Raw genomic sequence first — 19187 nt, forward strand, 5'->3', positions numbered from 1 at the left:
TGGCCTTGTGAGTCATCAATCCTAAGACTTGCCCAAAAGTATCCACAATACCCAAAATCTTGTCAGGTAGATCTTTGCGAGGAAAAAAGCTCTGAATTCCGTACAGCTCATTTAACCCATGTGGTCGTAAAAAAATACATATCGTTCATCAAATACATTTTACAACAAATTTAGAAGTATTTTGAATGTGATAATTAAGTTATTTTAGAACATATTTGTTCACTCTAAATCATTTAAAAGGTTCAATGGAATCAGAGCGATCTAAACACATGGAGTTCTTAGCATTAGGCTGATGATCAAGTCAAGTCATTTTTATTTGTATAGCCCTTAATCACAAAGATTCTCAAAGAGCTGCACAGGCAATTGCAAACCACAGACTATTATTACACACTATTATTACACCGTCCTCTGATCAAGCGACATTCCCCTGACAACCCATGTTCTGACGTTTCAGAACCGGAATCGTGTTGGGAGTCGGTTGCCAAAATTGCTGATAGCGTTTTTTCTTTGGTAAAAAAAAAACAACTTTTCTGCAGTCTCCAGCATCCAACTAACTCTGGTGGTTGGTATAACAGCTGAAGTGCCACCACCCCCTTGCCTTGTCGAATCACAGAATAATACATTTAAATACAAGTCTGACCAATCACAGTAGAGATTCAAAATGTAACTAAGTAATGTTTCGAAATCTGAGCCAGTCTCTATGCAGAACATCTGTTTACTGCAGGCGGCAGCAGCTCAGTAGGTAGAGCGCTCGTGGGATCAAGAGATCGCAGTTTGAATCCCTGCTCCTCCATGTTACATGTCGAAGTGTCCTTGGGTAAGACACTGAACCCCTAATACCCCCAATAAGCATGTTAGCGCCTTACATGTCTGCACGGCCGCTATTGGGAAATGTGAAGCACATTGTAAAGCGCTTTGGGAAGTCATTGACTTGAAAAGCGCTATATAATTGCAGATCATTTAATTTAATTTCATTTAAATAAAGACACTCAAACGCTTGCACGGTGCATAGACGTGCAAAATGCAAAAGATAATCTCAGTATCCAAGGTAAAAAAGAACATTTTGGACACCCTTTGGAAATGTCAGATCTCTGGTATTTTCATATGCTTTGCCTTTGATTTAAATATAAAATATTTAGAAATGACAACAAATGGATGCAACGTGAGGCATGATCACCCTCAATCTTGCTTTACCTGGAAGATGACAATCCAGGCGTAGGCGATGTTGTCAAAGTTGATGGCTCCCTTGTGCGGGTTGCTGAAACCAGTCTGGCACCTGGTGTAGTACTGGTTCCAGTTGACGCACAGGCCTGTTGCCGCGGCGCTGCCGTTGGGCGTGTGTTCGTCGCTGAGACCGAGCGAGCGGCGGTAGAGCACGTCGTCCTTGTCCAGGCAGCAGGCGCGTCCTCCTTCGCGCCGTGATGGAATGTCCCGGCAAGACATGATGCCGTTATCCATCGGCAGCGAACAGATAAACGGACGCTCGTCGTCCTCGTCCGCCATGTAGTACGGCCGAGGGAGGCGGACGCCTGACATCCTGAGAGAAAGCAGGCGGCCAAACACGACTAAGTACAACAGTACATTGACAGTTTTCATCTTTGTAGAAAAGCTTTGTCAGACAGTTTGTCATTAGATCTTTATGTTAGTGGTGGTCTGAGTTAGAGGAAAGGCAAGAGGAAAATTTGATTTTCTTTCTTGAACGCAACTTGTATCCAATCCGTGAAAGTTGGCACATATCCGATTTTTTCACACCTGACCTAGGCCACTTTCATATGTGGTCCTAAATCAGATACATATTTGATCTTTTAGAATGTGACTGCAGTGTGATTGATCAAGATGCGTTCATGCGACCTGTACAAAATTGATAAGTGGCAGATGTTACTACTCTGCGTTCAACCAGGCGGGAGGAAGCAGACAAATCAACAACAATGGCATATGCAAACACATATTGCATTCAATGAGGGAAAGCAAGGTTTTGGATGTAAATTATACTTGCGGGGAGAACTCTGTCCAGGCCCAACGTGAGGGATTTTATCAAAATTGCAGGGGGGGGTTGTTTTTTTTTTTTCGAGAGAAAGGGGCGATTAATGGCATGTGACGTCCTCTTCTGTGCATGCGAAACACTTGTGCATTTCACACAGGAGATCAAATACAAGTTTTATTTAGTTGGAATAGTGAACAATCTCAAAAGAAAACATCTGGTTTCAGAAAAAATGGATTCGACCATTACATTTAGCAGTGTGAACTTAGCCTTAGGCCATCATTACATTCAGTTTCGGTCAGGCCAGGTTTCTCTGACTTTTTTTTTTATACTATTCACTTTGTGGTGGGATTGAATGTTAGTGTTGTTTACTACCAGTAGATGTTTCTATTAATTGAAAAATGAGCGCCACTGCTGGTGTCCGGCAGAGACGACAACATTTTGCGACATGTTATTGAAATCCAGTTGTATGCGATGCCATGTTGGTTCCAACATGAACAAGATTCATTCATAAATCGGGAATTTATGACACACCAGTCAATCAATGTTCTTGGTTTACTTTTCTTTTTGGAGGATCCACTTGATGGATTCCGTCCCGCTCTCGCGCAGCGCAGCATGCAAGACCTACCCAGAGAAGGTGGTGCACAGTGAGGGTGCGTGGGCGGCCAAAATCAACCTTCCTTCTGCCGAGTCCTTACAAATAAATATGGGTTTTCTTTCGGCCCAGTCCCTCAAATAAAGTTATTTTTGGGGGGGATTTGGGCTGTTGGGCTTAATTGTTTAAGCTTAAGTACCTTGAGTACGAGGTAAAACAATAAAAAAAAAACAACAAAAAAAAAAAAAAACGTATGAGTTGTGATGTTCCCGATTTCTTTACTGCAAATTTTTTTGAAGTGTTATGTTTTTTTTTATGTGTTTCATTTCTGTAGTAAGATAAGAAAAATACTCTAAAATAAGAACAATTAACTGTTAAAGGGATATAATTTCTCATTTTTTTGACTCAGGAAAAAATAAATCCTGCAATCATCCTTGAGATTTTAATCCTTATTCCTTTTGCAATTCTTCTTTTTCGTTTTTTTGCAATAAATAAAATGATAAATAAAATGAAATAATTATATATTTACATCGAGCTAATTTATTGTAACAGATAGATTTGCTTGTTTTAATTTATGATGTTCCTATTTTCCTTAAAAAATAAAAAAGGAAAATATGGTAAAGGAAAAAACATTAAGAAATGGAGCAAAATGTTCTGCCATGCACCACACGAGCCCCCTTTTCCATGTTTTAAGCATGTTTTCTCTATTTTTTTCCTGATTTAATGTAAACATACTTATTGAATTAAATTATGATATCCTTAAGGATATCATTTATTTATTACATTTTTAAAATTTTAAGAATAAAAGAAGTGAAACTGTAAGTATTGCTTTAATACAAGATTCTCTCTTACTAAAATAGACAAGCTATCATCATAAGTAACTATGTTTTTTAAAGGGAAGTATTAATTTATTATTCTACTAGAAAACATGAATTTAAATATCGTACTAAGTACAAAAATAATAATCAAGTATGGAGTCCATTCTTCAATGATGATAACAATAATACAAATATTAATATTGTTATTATAAATAATAATAATATTAATAATAATAATAAAGCAATCAAATTATATAACGTTAATAGCACATTCTTTACAGATTAGCACTTACATAGACCCATAAATTCACACTGCATTCTCAGCAACATGCTCAGAACTGACAACAGGTACAATCATATGCAAGTAGTTTTTTTCAATGACTAAAAAAAAACATTTTTGGGAGGTAAATTGTTATGGGATCTAGTTAACCCAAGCAGTGATCAGACTGACAAAGGAGAAAGCAACCATATAAAGAAGACAAACCTCCTCTAATGACGTTTTAGCATGGACTCATTGAGGCGTTGCATTAATTTCATTTTCATTGTCAGGACAAAACGAAGCCCAGTTCTTGAACGAAGGGCCCCTTCTCGAAATTGTAAGTGCGTCGTACTCCTGGGTTACTCCTAGTTGGTGCATATGACTGTGAGCCGAGTCCCTCATATGTTTCTAAGATACCTGCTAGGCATCAACCTCATGTGAAATGCTGATAAGCTATTGGTTTATGTCACGGCATCTTTAATATGCGGGCAGCACGGCGGCGGAGTGGTTAGTGCGTGTGCGGCACAGTTCTGAGGTCATGAAATTGAACCTCCTGTGTAGAGTTTGCATGTTCTATCCGTGCTTGCGTGGGCTTCCTCCGGGCACGCCGGTTTCCTCCCTCATTCCAGAAACAAACATGTTAGGTTAATCGGCCGGTCAAAATTGTCCGTAGGTGTGAATGAGCGAGTGAGTTGTCTATCCCTGTGTGCGATTGGCTGGCAACCAGTTCAGGGTATCCACTGCCCGAAGATAGCTGGGATGGGCTCCAGCATCCCCGCGACCCTACTGAGGATAAGCAGTGCAGATAATGGATGGATGGATGGATCTTCAATATGCTACTGGCTCAACTCACTACTAAGATAATCCCCTTCTGTCTCTCCGTTCAGTTCAGAATCTCATGTAACAAACGTGTGTTTATTTTTCATTGGGTACCAAGACTTAAAGTGGTGGTATAGAAGCAAGAAGACTATAACAATGGAAACAAAGCTTGAGATAAGATAGAAATACAAGGAAGAAATATGTACCATTAACCCTGCTGGGGAATATGAGCGTAAACAATATTTTTTGATTTTAAAAAAGGAGGCAATTAAAGCATCAACATTTTCAGAGGTCATGCCAATCCTCTCAAGTGGAAGTTTTTGAATACGTTTTCGATTTAATCCACCGTCTCCTCCCACCTCTGCATCCAACTACTGACTCCAATGTACCATCCCATGTCACGTTACACCAAAGTCGTCCAATTTCGTTGTCACAGCATATCCCATGTTGTAACAATGACAATAAAGGCATATTCTATTCTAAATGGATTTGCATGTTGTCCTTTACTTGTACATTTATTTTGTTTTTGGCCCATTGTTGATAGGGACTTAAGGAAGACTTTTTCTTTTTTGCTGTAGTTGTGTATTCGATCTCACTAGTATCCAGTACTGCTTATAATAACATTTTTTTTTTTCGTCTTTGTTAAATGGAAATGGGGAAAATGATCAGTTTATTCTGCTCGTTTCTGTTTTAATATTGAACACCTTCAAAGGAGATTGTATAGGATGCAAGGGTTATTTGCCAATTCAACTATTAATCATCACTGTTGGTAGTTAATTGTAATATGATGCACTGTTTACATTATTGGCCAATGATGTTGTTGTTGTTTTTTTTTAAATACACACCCTTTGGGGCAGATCTGCATTTTGTTACCTAGGAGATTTGATAAAAAGAAAGTGCTTTGGAGTGAACCTTTAGAACGAACAGGAATTTAGGATCTTGAGGGTTTGAGTACAGTCCTCTGCTGTTCTCCTTGCAGGTTCAAAATTCAGGTTTGAGTTTCAATGAAACTATCTAATCACCCACGATACACTATTGTGTTACTAATGTTTGAAAGGCATACATTGTTTTAAGGTTTTTACCTAGAGTATGGGGGTTTTGCTACGCATTAGCTAATTCATAGGTTTCTACTCTCAGCTATATGACAAGTTCACCTTACAATCCACTATCTCAGAATGGAATAATGTTGTGTCCCATAACCATTAGTTTTTTTTAAATATTCTAGTAGCTCACAATCACATAAACTATCTAGCCTGTTGACCAACTTTGTCACCAATTTCAAAATTAAGGTGCCCAACATAGAAAAACCTCTGAAACCAGAGAAGACACTTTGATATTTAATTTTTCAAAAGATTCCTTGAAAAAAACAACTCCCACTAAATTTTGTGTTTATCTGCTACAACCTTGAAAGTGTCTTTACAACCTTGTTTTACAATACTAGAATGCAAGCCTTTGGTGTTTTCATCATCTTCTATGGTAGAATCATATTGGAAAAAAATGATTACGGTAATTGGTCTGGCGTTACCTGATAATGACTGTTGAAAAGCTGGATATCGTGTGTATTTGTGCGCGTGTGAAAGAAGTCAGGTGGGTCAGGTCGTCATACAATTGCACTTGTGCAAGATCTTAATCTTTAAATTGGTTGCCATGGCAATGTTTTGACCCTCTGAAATTAGTTGTTTTTTTTTCATTGTCAGCCAGCCGTTTCCCCTTTGCACACACTCACAGCGTAAAGTTATCCTCCGGGTAGCAACGGTTTCTCAGTAGCCCTGCCCACAACTGCACCCCGATGATGCCAAAGATGAAGAAGACGAAGAAGCACAGCAGCAGCACGTTGCCCAGCATGGGCAGCGTGTCCAGAAGCAGATTCACCAGGATGCGCATGCCTACACAACACATAAATATGCATCATAAGAAGACTGAAAAATAATAAGAATTCTCAAGAAACCACAGAAGTAAGTTTCACCCAAATGTTTGTAACTCCACTTCAAAAGTGAGTTAGAAATGAGTTACTAATTAAGATTAAAATTCAGTATTCAAATAGGATACCACAATTAGATAGGGAACACATTGTAGTAAATATTTGACCATATAAGTGAATTATCAAATAAAATAAATTATTTTAAATAGGATACCACAATTAGATAGGGAACACATTGTAGTAAATATTTGACCATATAAGTGAATTATCAAATAAAATAAATTATTTTAATCTGCAAGCAATTACTTTTTTATTCCTTGTTTCAATAAAGTTTTTTTTTTTTAAAAAAGACATCATAGCAGGAACCGATAGCACGTCTTCTGTCATTGCTCGACATAAGACGCCATAAAGACAGGACCTGAGATAATTAAGAGAAATTATTGGAAAGACATTGCCTAAAAAAGCAAATCTCAGTTTTTCCTCATTTTGACTCCACCCTGAGATTCTTAAAGGATGAAAAACCCGATTCAGGCGAGTTTTGGCGAGGTTGCTTTTTTCCTCCCTGGAAAATTATTCGATTCCTTGGACGTTTGGAAATGATCAGTGTGGCGAGATACCCAGACCAGGAATCCAAGAAGGATCTGATTCATCATAGACTGTTCGGCCTCCAGAAAATTTTCATAGGGGTAGCCAGATGGGGATACTTGAAATCATGGGGTGGCACACCAAAACTAAAAGGTTGTTTAAGATTTTAACATTTTTAGTTCCACAACAACTGTCTTTTACTGCATATGTATCAATCAGGCATATGGTGTACTGTGTTAGGCTGCTGTCTGATCTTCTTCCTCTTCACTCTGCTCTATCACTGATGCTGGTGCTGCTTTATCTGTTCCTCACCTCCATCCTTCTCCTACTCCTCCCAACTAAACCTCTGCTGCTGTGGTCTTTCTCTCCTCCTCCTGTGCTAATTTTCTTCTTCTGTTGTTGCGTAGGAGTCGGATTTGGGCACAACACCGGCTCGGGAGCTTTTATACCCGTGGTCCACACGAGAAAATGACGCGGAAATGACGCGATGAGGAAGCGGAACAGTCGCCGGCGTCTGTTTTGCGGGCATACCACCGATGAACAGCGGGTTGGCCAATTTTGCGCATTTTCCATCGCGGGGAACCACGGGCAAAAAAAAAACTCAAAATTTTACCTGCGATACAGACGCAAACGGCTGTGTGACCGGGCCCTAACCCGTGACCGTGGACTGCTAAGCTTTGAGGAATCAGCATGTGCTCATAGCATATATATATTGATTTTGGATTCCCTAAATTCCCATATTATCCTAATAATATGTTTAATCTCTAATATCGTCACTAATTGCAGGGGTTCATTACCTAGTGTTTGTGATCGCAGGGGTTCATTACTTAGTGTTTGAAATCCTCTGGGAAATTTTGTGCAAGCTAATCGGGTACATTTAGCATTTAACAGACGAATCGCCACTAATAGGCACACAGTGGCCGCTAGGGGCTTCATGATTTAAGCACTGTTGGTGATTAAGCCTGAAATTATGATTTGAGTGATCTATATTTGATAAATGAATGTGACCTTCATCTGGTGGCAGCTTCATTTTAAGACATAATGAATGATATGATCTATGGATATTATCCTAATGAATAATGCTATTGTGTTCATATTTCCTCATGGAACTATTACAGGATAAACATATTATTATTAAAGTTAAATGAATGGGCTAAAATATTGGTTTAGTCACATATTCTTCTTGTATTATGGATTCCTCACAAGCTCCGAGGAATACATTATTATTAAGACTGAATCTTATTGCTCATTTCCCACATAAACTGTATTACATTGACCCAAAAGCTGCAATTATGGCTTAGCACACAGCAAACTGTTTAAGTTAGTGGCAAACTCACAGTGCACCTTTCACATTTGGTTGTGCATTGGAAATAAATGAATACATAAATCAAATTAACCCTAACCCTAACAATGACTCATAAAAAAAGTGTTGAATTCAACTAAGCAATTAAACCCCTGGTGTGGAGGGCCAGGGTTCAATTCCAGAGACTGGCCTCCCCGTGCGGAGTTTCTATCTCCTGAATCAAACAAATTATCTGATTGTTTAAACTCTGAATTCAAAGTAACTTAAACATTTCATTTTAAAAGTTTCAGTTAAGTAACCCATTCATCCAATATCTGCACCACTTATATTCAAGGATCGCAGGAAAATATACTAGACAAATAGAAATAAACCAAACAAGCAATATAGCTCTAAAGTGGGAAAACGACAACAGGTAATACCTATTCTCCCGAGGGGGATTATGGGTAATGTAGTAAACAGCTCCAACTGCGCTGGGATCTGCCGTTGCCGCCAGCCAGCTTTCATTAGCATCCCCATTAGGTGAATGGCTCAGCGAGTGTACATAATTCCTAATCCTCTCGCATTCTGTGTTTAAAATGGTTCAATAAAATAGGATGTCAAGATATCAAGGAAATATATTCCAAAACAACATCTGCAACAACAGAAAAAAAAATCATGAGTCAGCGTACTCCAGCCCATCAAAGGTTTTTAAAACTCTATTTTCTACACATTCAAATAATGAGCTCTGTTTAGGTACACGTTTTATAAATATTTTGTGTACATATTTATCTTAATATTTGAATATTTTAAATCAGTTTTATGACGTTGGCTTAAAGGCAAAGCAGGCTTAAAAAACATCGAAAAAAGCACAAAGCAAAGTTAAAGTTGTGTATAGCCGCCCTTGGGATTATCTCATCTCATTAGCTGCACCGCTTATCCTCAGTAGGGTCGCGGGGGTGATGGAGCCCATCCCATCAATAATCGGGCAGTGGGCAGGGGACACCCTGAACTGGTTGCCAGCCAATCGCAGGGCACACAGGGACACACAACTCGCTCGCTCATTCACACCTAGGGACAATTTGGACCGGCCAATCCACCTGAAATGCATGTTTTAGGAATGTGGAGGGAAACCGGAGTGCCCAGAGGAAGCCCACGCAAGCATAGGAAGTCCGGTAGCTGGATTTGAACCCACACAGGAGGTTCCCAAGACCTTAGAACTGTTCCGCACACGCGCTAACCACTGCGCCGGCGTGCTGCCATCCCCCTTGGGATTATGAGATTGATTAAAGTTTTTAAGCCGTTTGCTTGGTAAACATATTTAAAAAACGTTATGGTGCTTCAAAAGGCGAGATGAGCATGATAAGTATTGATTTTACCTCTTCAGATGATTTATTCAAATCATTTATTCCCCCTTTTTTTTCACAGACTAAAACTCAGGTTTGGTTACTTCTCTCCCTCCCTCTCACTTATCCTTAGCTTGTTTGGTGACTTTCTTCCTAGCTGTAATTTCCACCGCACACTTGGTATCACCTGTCCTGATTACCCTCCAATCACACCTCCCCCTCTTCATTATTTAAACACAGTTTCCTCAGCTTGTTTTTAGTTTGAAGATAATCTTGTCCTGTCCAAAGCCTTCTTGTCACAGTCTTGTTGTTATCGCAGTTTACCAAGCCCTTCCTGCCCCTTTTGGATAACAAGTACCATCTGTTGAATTGTTGGACAGCCACGTTTGCTGCCTGCTGATTTACCGACCCCTTGGCTGCCTTCTGGACCACAACTACTGCATCTAGTGTGGTAGATACTGTTGCTCCGGTACCAGACACCGCGTGTACCAATCCTTGCCTGAAATAAAGAGCACTGCACTAATTTGTTTCTGCATTGTGCTTCTGCACAATCTGAGTGGGCCCCTGACATAAATACGCTACAAATGGTACTCAATATTTGAATTTAAGATATGTTTGCCAACAGACCTAATTTACTTTGAAATTAATTTAATTGCAACCATAAACCAATAACTAGTCAACATTTTTTTTAAGTACGTTTTACGTTTTTCCGGTCTAGCTGCTTCACCTCACAATGGCTATTTGAAGGTATTGAATCCATGATGTGATGTGTTAGATGACTTTAGCAGGTAAGAAATTATTAACTTCATAAACTAAGCTGTCAATTTTAACCTTGATATAAAATGAAATGAAATGATCTGCATTTATATAGCGCTTTTCAAGTCAATGACTTCCCAAAGCGCTTTTACAATGTGCTCCACATTTCCCAATAGCGGCCTTGTATTGCACCCATGTAAGACGCTAACCTGCTTATTGGGGGTATTAGGGGTTCAGTGTCTTACCCAAGGACACTTCGACATGTAACACGGACGAGCCGGGATTCGAACTGGCATCCCTTGATCCCAAGACGAGCACTCTACCTCCTGAGCTACTGCCACCATTCGATCCTTTGATCTTGAGTTCTAAATAATATAACACGAGCTTAGGTGCCCTTTGCAACGTCCAGGTGTTTCACTTGTTTCCAAAAGGCATAAAATGACATTGGCTAGCGAGTAAACACAGATAAGTAATTGACACTCTTTATTCCTGCATCATGTGTCGCTTTTGCTTGGTTCATTAAGTTTAAACAAAATAATATAAATAGAAGCATTCGAACAAAAAGAGTTTTAAATGGGTCATCCTATATCACAGGGGTTAAATGCCTCTCTATATGTCCAGACTGATTTACATTTTGGTCCAAATTTCATAGACAACAATAAACCAACAATGAATTATCAATATTCCCAGAATTCAAAATGGATACGTTTTTGACACCTGATAAATGTCCATACTCTACTCTGTATTCGTCTAGGGGCATCATGTGTGGCCCTTTCTGATTTTCCTCATGTTGCCGTTTTTGAGTTTTTCTTTGCCCACATGCAGGTTTCAGATCAGGGGATGTTGTACATGTGGCCTGTGCAGCCCTTTGAGACTCTCTGTATCATTGGTTGTACAAATAAATTGGACTTTGCCAACATGAAATTAAGGAATAAATTGATATTTAGTTAATTATAATGGAAGCAAAACAGCAAAAAAAAAATGCTAGCGTTGGTAAATTACACTAAAGCTTACGTCTGCCTGATGCAACTGAGGCACAATAAAAGCCACCTGACGACTCAGGAGCACGTAGAATGAAAACAATCAGATCGTGAGCTTTTGACCATCGCTCACATGCCCAGAAAAATATATGTGGCTGTGTTTCGATTGATGAGAATATTCGGTGCAGATTAAGATAACCTCACCCACATGTTGTGAATAGAAAATACAATCTTTGGTTTGCAGATGTGACGTTCGGTCAGTGTGCCATTGAAAAAAAAGCCCACAAAAAAGGCCCAATACTAGGGGCCAAACTATAGCCCTGGGGCCGGTCGCTGCCCACTACCCATTGTTTATTGGCCATCATAATATTTAATGTGGGCTGTGTCATATAGGTGTCTCCAAAATTTGAATGTAGAAGCTGTTCTCTATTGTGTATGAGTTATTGATGCCCAACTGAGTTCAAAAAGCCTTTGCATTTAATTTAATTGACTATATGACCAAAAAACATCACTAACAAAAAATGCCTACATAATTAAAGTGCAACTTACTAGACAACATCAACAAACACGTATGAACAAATGAAATAACACTGACATAAAATGGGATTTAATACTAGGGAGCATGAGCTCTCTTCCACCACATCCTTTCAAGCATCCATTTTTTCACTTCATGCACTCATCCACATGGGTCTCACATGTACATAGACATAACACACATATAGATGAATTGTGTATATCGTAATTACAATTATTACACTAGACACACCTAGTGACTAAAGAGACGGAGGGAAATGACAGGAAGGCCTAGAGTGTGTTGGAAATTTAGAAAATGAACAAATGATGTGTTTAAAATAATGTTGGGTTTTTGATAAGCTAATGTAACTTAAACAAAACATCTTATTCGCCATGTTAAGGGAAAGATTTATTTTTGCTCAATACACTATACTACGTTGTTAAAATGTTAGCACTAACTGATCTTGATTTACACTCATTCTCAAGGTTACATTAATCATTTATCTTGAACAAAATGTAGTCTTTTTATTCACATTTATTTTATTTTATCTTTTAGTAGTATATTTGGCAATCCAGAAGTAATCACAAGTAATCAATTTACATCACTGTAATGTTACGTATTGGGATTGCAAGACCTTGTCAGTAAGTGCAAAGTAGTCACCTCAATAAGTTTTAAGCGTGGCCAAAACCCCCACGCACATCCTGACAGGAAAACAAACACATTTTCCGTAATTGTCACAATTTAGCTGCATAATACACACAAAACAAAATCAGGAACAATTGTAAAAAAACATTAGGCGTGTGTCATCAAATAAACTTGTGAGAACTCTTAATTTTGACTGTTTTTAAAAGTTGATTTTTTTTTTCCCCAATTTGTTATATGTTTTTTACCTGTTTTGATTACGCTATTCCTTGTATTTAGCTACCTGTTCACTACCGGTATCTCACGATAGGCTTGCTTGCCAGTGACATGCTGTAAAACGTTCAATGTTGGTAAGATTATACAAACTTCAATCGTTTTAGAAGTAGAAGAGGCCGTTAAGAAAGTGTTAGTGCTACGACTTCAAAATGATATCCATCAAAATGACTGATGAACGTTATACTGCAATCATTTCCACTGCAAGTTGCGCCAAGACAACAACTTGTCAATAGCAGCTCTAATTTGTATGCGTGAATGGAGGCGCGTATGCCTCCGAGGCTTCGCCGGATTTCGATTCAGGCAAAGACGGGTTAGCTGTCGCTTGACGCTGTGGCGGAATAATTAAGAACAACAAGGAACAAATGAGGCGTTAAACTATTCTTGACAGAAAATCATCCCAGTTGACACACTAGACTGCCCTGCCATGGAGAACAGTCCATCGTTGTCATTGAGTTTAAGCATCATGTACTACATGTTAGTACGGACAAGTACCACCTTTGAAACCAAACTAAACATGAAATATTTGAAGAAAATTCTAAATTAAGGAGAAAAAGTGTTGTAGAATGTTCTAAAATGAATGTAAAAAAGCAAAAATATTATTTAATAAGAAAACAGGATAAGAACATTTTAATCAAGAACAGATTCAAATTGTCCAGGAAGTCTTGAAAAGATACATTTCGAAAAGTTTGTAATCCAACAATAAGAAACTATGCATGTTTAAAAATACGGGTCATAAAAATGTGTGGGGCAAAACTCACACAGGTATCAAGGAAATTGTTGTTTCAACTTATCAGGAAAAGTGTCCAAATCGTGGAAAGTAGTCAGTTAACGTTTGTACACATAGATTGCTCTAAAATTAAGATTTTTGTCATCAGTTCCTCATTTTTCGCACACAAAAAAAAATGCTAAATCCTGGTCGACATGGGGAAAAAATCAATTACAATGTCCTGGAAAAGATGCTAATAAGAAATGGAATCTATATATGGAAATGCAAAAAAAGAACATCACTCCAAATTTAACATGTAGATTTTTAGTCTTGTGGATGAAAGCCATTTGTCATGGAAAATTTGAAGAATTTGTGGCAATGCATTCCCCGTGCATACATTTTTTTTTTCTGTATTTTCTTAAACTCCAAAACAGCCATGGACAGTTGTGGCTGTCATGGTCTTCAGCACCACGGACAGCAGAACCACAACTTGTTGCTGTCCCTGGTGCTGACTTCAGCATTTGCAATGACGTCTTCCGTCCGACTCACTTGGCACTCTGTTGATGGCTTTGAGGGGACGCAAGACTCGCACAGTCCTGATGGCCGTGAAGTTGATGTTCTGCAGGTCCAGCGAGTACTCCACCATGCTGAAAAAAGTACATGTTTTTCTGTCATTTATATGTGCATTGTAGGAAAAATAATCATTAAGTGAGTGTAAATATGCAAACTGGGTGCAAAAAACGTGAAATGTGTACAAAATAGCTTACAGTAAAGGAGGCAAAGAAGAAATCACAAGCGTGTGAGACACAGTATAATGATAAAGAGTGATAGAGAAAAAAGAGCTTGTGAATATACTGTAAATGCAGCAACAATAAACAGCAGTGTGATTTTTTTCCTGCCCATCTCTCTCTCTCTCTTTCTTTATATATATATATATATATATATATATATATATATATATATATATATATATATATATATATATATATATATATATATATATATATATATATATATATATATATATATATACAGGGTTAGGTAGGGTTACTTTAACTTGATTACTTTCAATTACTTTTGGATTACCAAATATGCTAATAAAAGACAAAAGAAACTAAATATGAATAAAATTACTACATTTTGTGCAGGCTTGGGGAGTAACGGAATATATGGAATGGCAAAAATGATGTTGGCAAGCTGTTTGGATTTATTTTCATTTTGTTTCTGTCGCATTTTATGTTAGTTTTGCCGAAGATCAAAGAGATCAAAGCCAGGAGAGAAAGCTTACCACGTGTTGTGAATCATAATTGTATTCATATTTAGTTTTATCTTCTTTTATTAGCATATTTGGTATTGGAGTAATCCAAAAGTAATTGAAAGTAATCAAGTTAAAGTAACCCTACCCAACCTTGTATATATATATATATATATATATATATATATATATATATATATATATATATATATATATATATATATATATATATATATATATATATATATACACAGTACATACAATATTTTAATTATAAACAGCTTTGCTCATTGTAAAGATGTTTTTTATTTCCTCCCCAAAAAAAGGTAAATTTGTCTTGTCCGGACATGTTGTTAGTTGTCTGGTGGCAAGTTGTTTGTTATTTTGCTCCTTGCATTTCTGGTTTGGTCTTGATTTCTGATTTTGATACTATCAAAATGGGACTTTTTGTTGGTTTTCAACCCTTGTTGGTCACTTTTTACCTCATTTTTTTATTAGATAACATCAATATTTTTGAAAACAACTGCCGCCAGTTCCGTCTTTCCCTTCATGGGTCCATCCTTGTATGTGTTTATACATCTACATTTCTATAATGATTTTTTTTTTCTAATCTTGGATGTAAATACTTAAATTGAGCAAAATAATTTACCGTAGCAAGATAAGATTGTAAGGATGATTTTTCTCCCAAATAAGACTAAAAGTTGAAAAATTAAACTAATTGCTAAGGCCTCTGTTAATAGTATAATTATTTTTTGCAGTGCTGTGGTATTAGAGAGCCTTGTTGTTGCCTTTAAAGAAACTAAAATGGTTCAGTGTTGTTAAAGTGCCAATCATTTCACTTTAGATTTCAGGATCCCCAACCTTACATGCCCAAGAACTAAGCACGGAATGTTCTTGGGCAAGTAGGAAAGGGCTCCAAGTTGAAAAGGGAAAAGTCTTCTCCCAATGATAGAGCGTATTAAAACGAGGGCAATAAAGCCAGATGGAGCCAGTTTAAGAGATAATTACAGAGCTGGAGACAAGCGAGCAGGCCAAGAAGAATTCTCGGCTCACGCGGAGGTCGGGTGTCAAGATGTCAAAAATCCGTAGAGCGCATGGAAATTAAAAAGCCAGGAAAATCTCCGTTCCGCTGAGGCTTTCCAATGGGGCGGAAATGAAGGGAGACGTTTCAGGGAAAGAGGGGAAAATAATTATTTGAGGTTGGAGTTCAAGCACTCGAGAAGTTGGGTATGTTTTGGCGGGTCATTTGTGAAGGTCTGAGGTGACTTTCACTACGTTACGCCTGATTACATGTACAACCTTGCTCAAACATATTTCAGGCAATGACTTAGACTGCACTGTAATAGGAGAATTAAATCACTCAACCTTTATTTATTGCATTTTGCATTCTTCAAAAAGTTTTAGCCATGACCTTTGCATTCACTTTTTTAATACATTTGAAGATTCTAACTTTATCAATTTCTTTTTCGTTTTGTTTTTCTCTGGAGTCCATAATCAATATGTGTTGTTCCATATCATTGCCATATCTAAAAAATTAAAAAATAAAATATATATATTACCCATACGGAATGTTTACATTATAATCATTCAAAGTTTATCCAGTGTTTACAACGTAAAGATTCCATGAAGGTAAAAGAAAATAGATAACAAGCAGGTTTAGTCTTTGTCATATGTGCTAAATTTATTCTGCTTTATTCAGTTCATATTATTAGACATCTACAGAGATAATTGCATAGATTTCCTTGTTAGACAGTTGTGTTGTTCTTCTTTACTTATTTTATTAGTGTATTTGGGTAAGCTTATTCTCGTTTGTTTTAATCCCCTTTGTACATAAGTATTAAACGGACATATTAAACTAGCTTGATTTTGAGTGATCGATTATTTATTCAAATAAGTAATCAATCCCAACATTTGCATTACATATAATATTTTAAGCATTGTGGTTTTTGTTTTTTTTCCAGGGCACAGCCCGTTTAAAGTTTTATGAGCCTGAAAAAGACATAAGAATATGTTGGAATGATAAAATAAAGACGAAAAAAGGACGGAGAGCGACCTCAGCTTTTGCAAGGCCAATTTCTATTTTGGTCTAATAAGCATCCCCCTCGAATTGAGAGGCTGTACTTTGCCATTTTTAAACACACTTTGTTTTCCACTCTTTCGGGGGCCGAATTGGAAGTCTAAATGTCACAGAGCTCAAATACATTGTATATATATTAACTCCATCAAGCAACAAAAGGTATCTGAATAAACAAAAAAAGTCTTTTGAACATATATAAATATTTAAAACATACATAAAACAGAAAACATTCACTCTCTACAACACCTATCATCCAATTAAATACAAAAACACGTAGCTTCTTCCTCTGAGTTTTTGGCCTATAGGGAGGTTCTCTTCCCTTCCATGTTTACTTTATTTTGTCGCAATTTGGGCCGATGAAATATTCTCCCGGGGGCTTGCAGAGTAAAGCAGCAGGGCCTGTGGGACACACTGCTTTTTGATCGTGTAGCAGGAAACCGAGGCGGAAAAATGCTGGGGTACTGTGATAAAAACGTATACATTTGTTGGAGAATTAGTGAAGAAAAAAACTTAGGTGAGACCAACAGGAATGATGGCAATTATCCCCAAAATGTATTATTAAGTGGATAGTGACCTTTAGAAAGGCAGGATGGGTGGGTGAAGTGTGGCATGTTTGTGTGGGTTGGGGTGAGGCCTCAGCAAAAGCATGACAACATTGTTTTTGTATAGATTCCGTCTATACTTCAAGCTATTAGTGTGGGAGGCTGAACATAATTTACACATTTTTAGGCACAATAGTTGGTGCTTGATATGTTTTTGTGTGCACGAATTGCTTTAATTATTTGCTTCCTTCCTTTCTTTGCTTGCTTCATTCATTTCTTTGCTTCCTTCTTTTAATTGTTTCTTTCTTTCTTTCTTTATTCGCTTTCTTAATTTATTTTTTCTTTATTTTCTTTCTTTCTTTTAATGTTTGGGTCAGTGTTGGAGGAGTCAATACATAACCTTGGTGCCCCCGTCGCCATGGCGAATACAGGCTCAATTTATGCAGACAAAATTTAAAGAAAAAAAAGATATATATTTTAACTTATTTTTCACGTGAGGTAAGAAAAGTATAGTTATGAATTATCTGCCGTATTATACAATTTTAGTTTATTAATATTTAAAATTTTAGTATAAATAAAAATGATTTATTGGACAAAAATAATTTAATACCTTTTGATATTAAGTTTACAGAGAAGCAAGTTGAAAACAGCAAAATATGACAAAAAATTTAAATGAGAATTTAAAATAACCTAGGTCAAAAAATTCACATTTATTTCCATAGTTTTCATTCCTCCTTGTGCTTATTAGCACTCACTTTCAGTTGCAATACACAATACCGCAATATCTCTGGGTGAAATATTTCACAGTGTCCCTTTCAGTGTTTCAAAGGTATTGGTCCAAGTTATTTTTATGCCACTTAAATACTAAGTGTGAATCATTTGTCCATGGCATGATACAGACTTCTTTCTCACAATAACATTTTGATAATGGCGTCCAATATTTTCGAGTTCACCATCGATCTTAGTGCGAAGGTGGTAAAAAAAAGTTGAGACGTGACGAAAGCTAAAAAAACGCTGATAGCTATGCAAAACATATTGCTTCTCATATTGCCCATAGTGACTACCCAATAGCAGCGGATAAACTGAAACGTTAATTAGCTGCCAGTATCGAACAGCTTCATTTAGCGCTAACGGAGACTCCTGGTGGAGACCTTTTCATTAATTATTCAAATGAGATGAATGGACGCTGTCTTTGCTGTCCCGTGAGTGCTTGCCCGTGGAGTTCTTCTCTTATCTGCTTTCTGGTGTCTTTGATAAGCTTTCACCTTCTTCAGTGCTGAGCTCCTCATCTCTTGTGTTTTTGACCTTCCTTTCAATTGAGGGTATGTGTGACGGTGTCACATTCTGTACTTAACTACAGAACTTTTTTCAGCTATTTGCACATTATCGTAAAAGCAAGCCTCGCAAAACAATGTTATGTCCAGTTAATGAATTACTGTTCATATTCCTACTGGTCAGTTCACTTTTTTCTATCTATGAAACTCAGGGTGCTCAGTGATTGACTGTCAGACTATGTATTATTTTTCGTTTTGTTTAACGTGTGTCTCGGCATTCTCTGCCAAAAACAGATTCTGATGATCGTTGTTGCTCTTTTGTGTGTTTATTTGTTTGTTTGTTAGAAATAATGTATCAGGCCACAGCCACTTTTTTACGGAAAGCCTGAACTCATCGCAAATAGAGAACATGCAGCAAATCAAAGACACTACTAAGAAGCTGTTGGCTACAAATTCGCCCACCAGCCACAATAGAAGGGCGCTACATGTGATGTGAAGGTCTGAGCCCTTGCCAATGATGTTTTGTCTTTCTGTAAATGGGGGCTTTAACGGTTTAACCTGC

The 19187-nt window shown here is 37.4% G+C and overlaps 1 protein-coding gene across 1 annotated transcript in view; it reads right to left on the minus strand.

The window, feature by feature from the left end:
- Positions 1-19187, minus strand: part of cacna1ib (calcium voltage-gated channel subunit alpha1 Ib) — a 142158-nt gene that overhangs the window by 105859 nt on the left and 17112 nt on the right. Inside the window, exons 4-6 of the mRNA XM_088342921.1 lie at positions 14027-14124; positions 6199-6358; positions 1195-1537 (exon numbers count right to left, since the gene is read on the minus strand). Of these exons, the coding sequence (XP_088199047.1) occupies positions 1195-1537; positions 6199-6358; positions 14027-14124 (601 nt within the window). The remainder of the gene's footprint in view (positions 1-1194; positions 1538-6198; positions 6359-14026; positions 14125-19187) is intronic.

The sequence above is a fragment of the Urocampus carinirostris genome, chromosome 8 (assembly GCF_059441175.1).
Source record: "Urocampus carinirostris isolate Australia breed hairy pipefish chromosome 8, RoL_Ucar_1.0, whole genome shotgun sequence".
NCBI lineage: Eukaryota > Metazoa > Chordata > Actinopteri > Syngnathiformes > Syngnathidae > Urocampus > Urocampus carinirostris.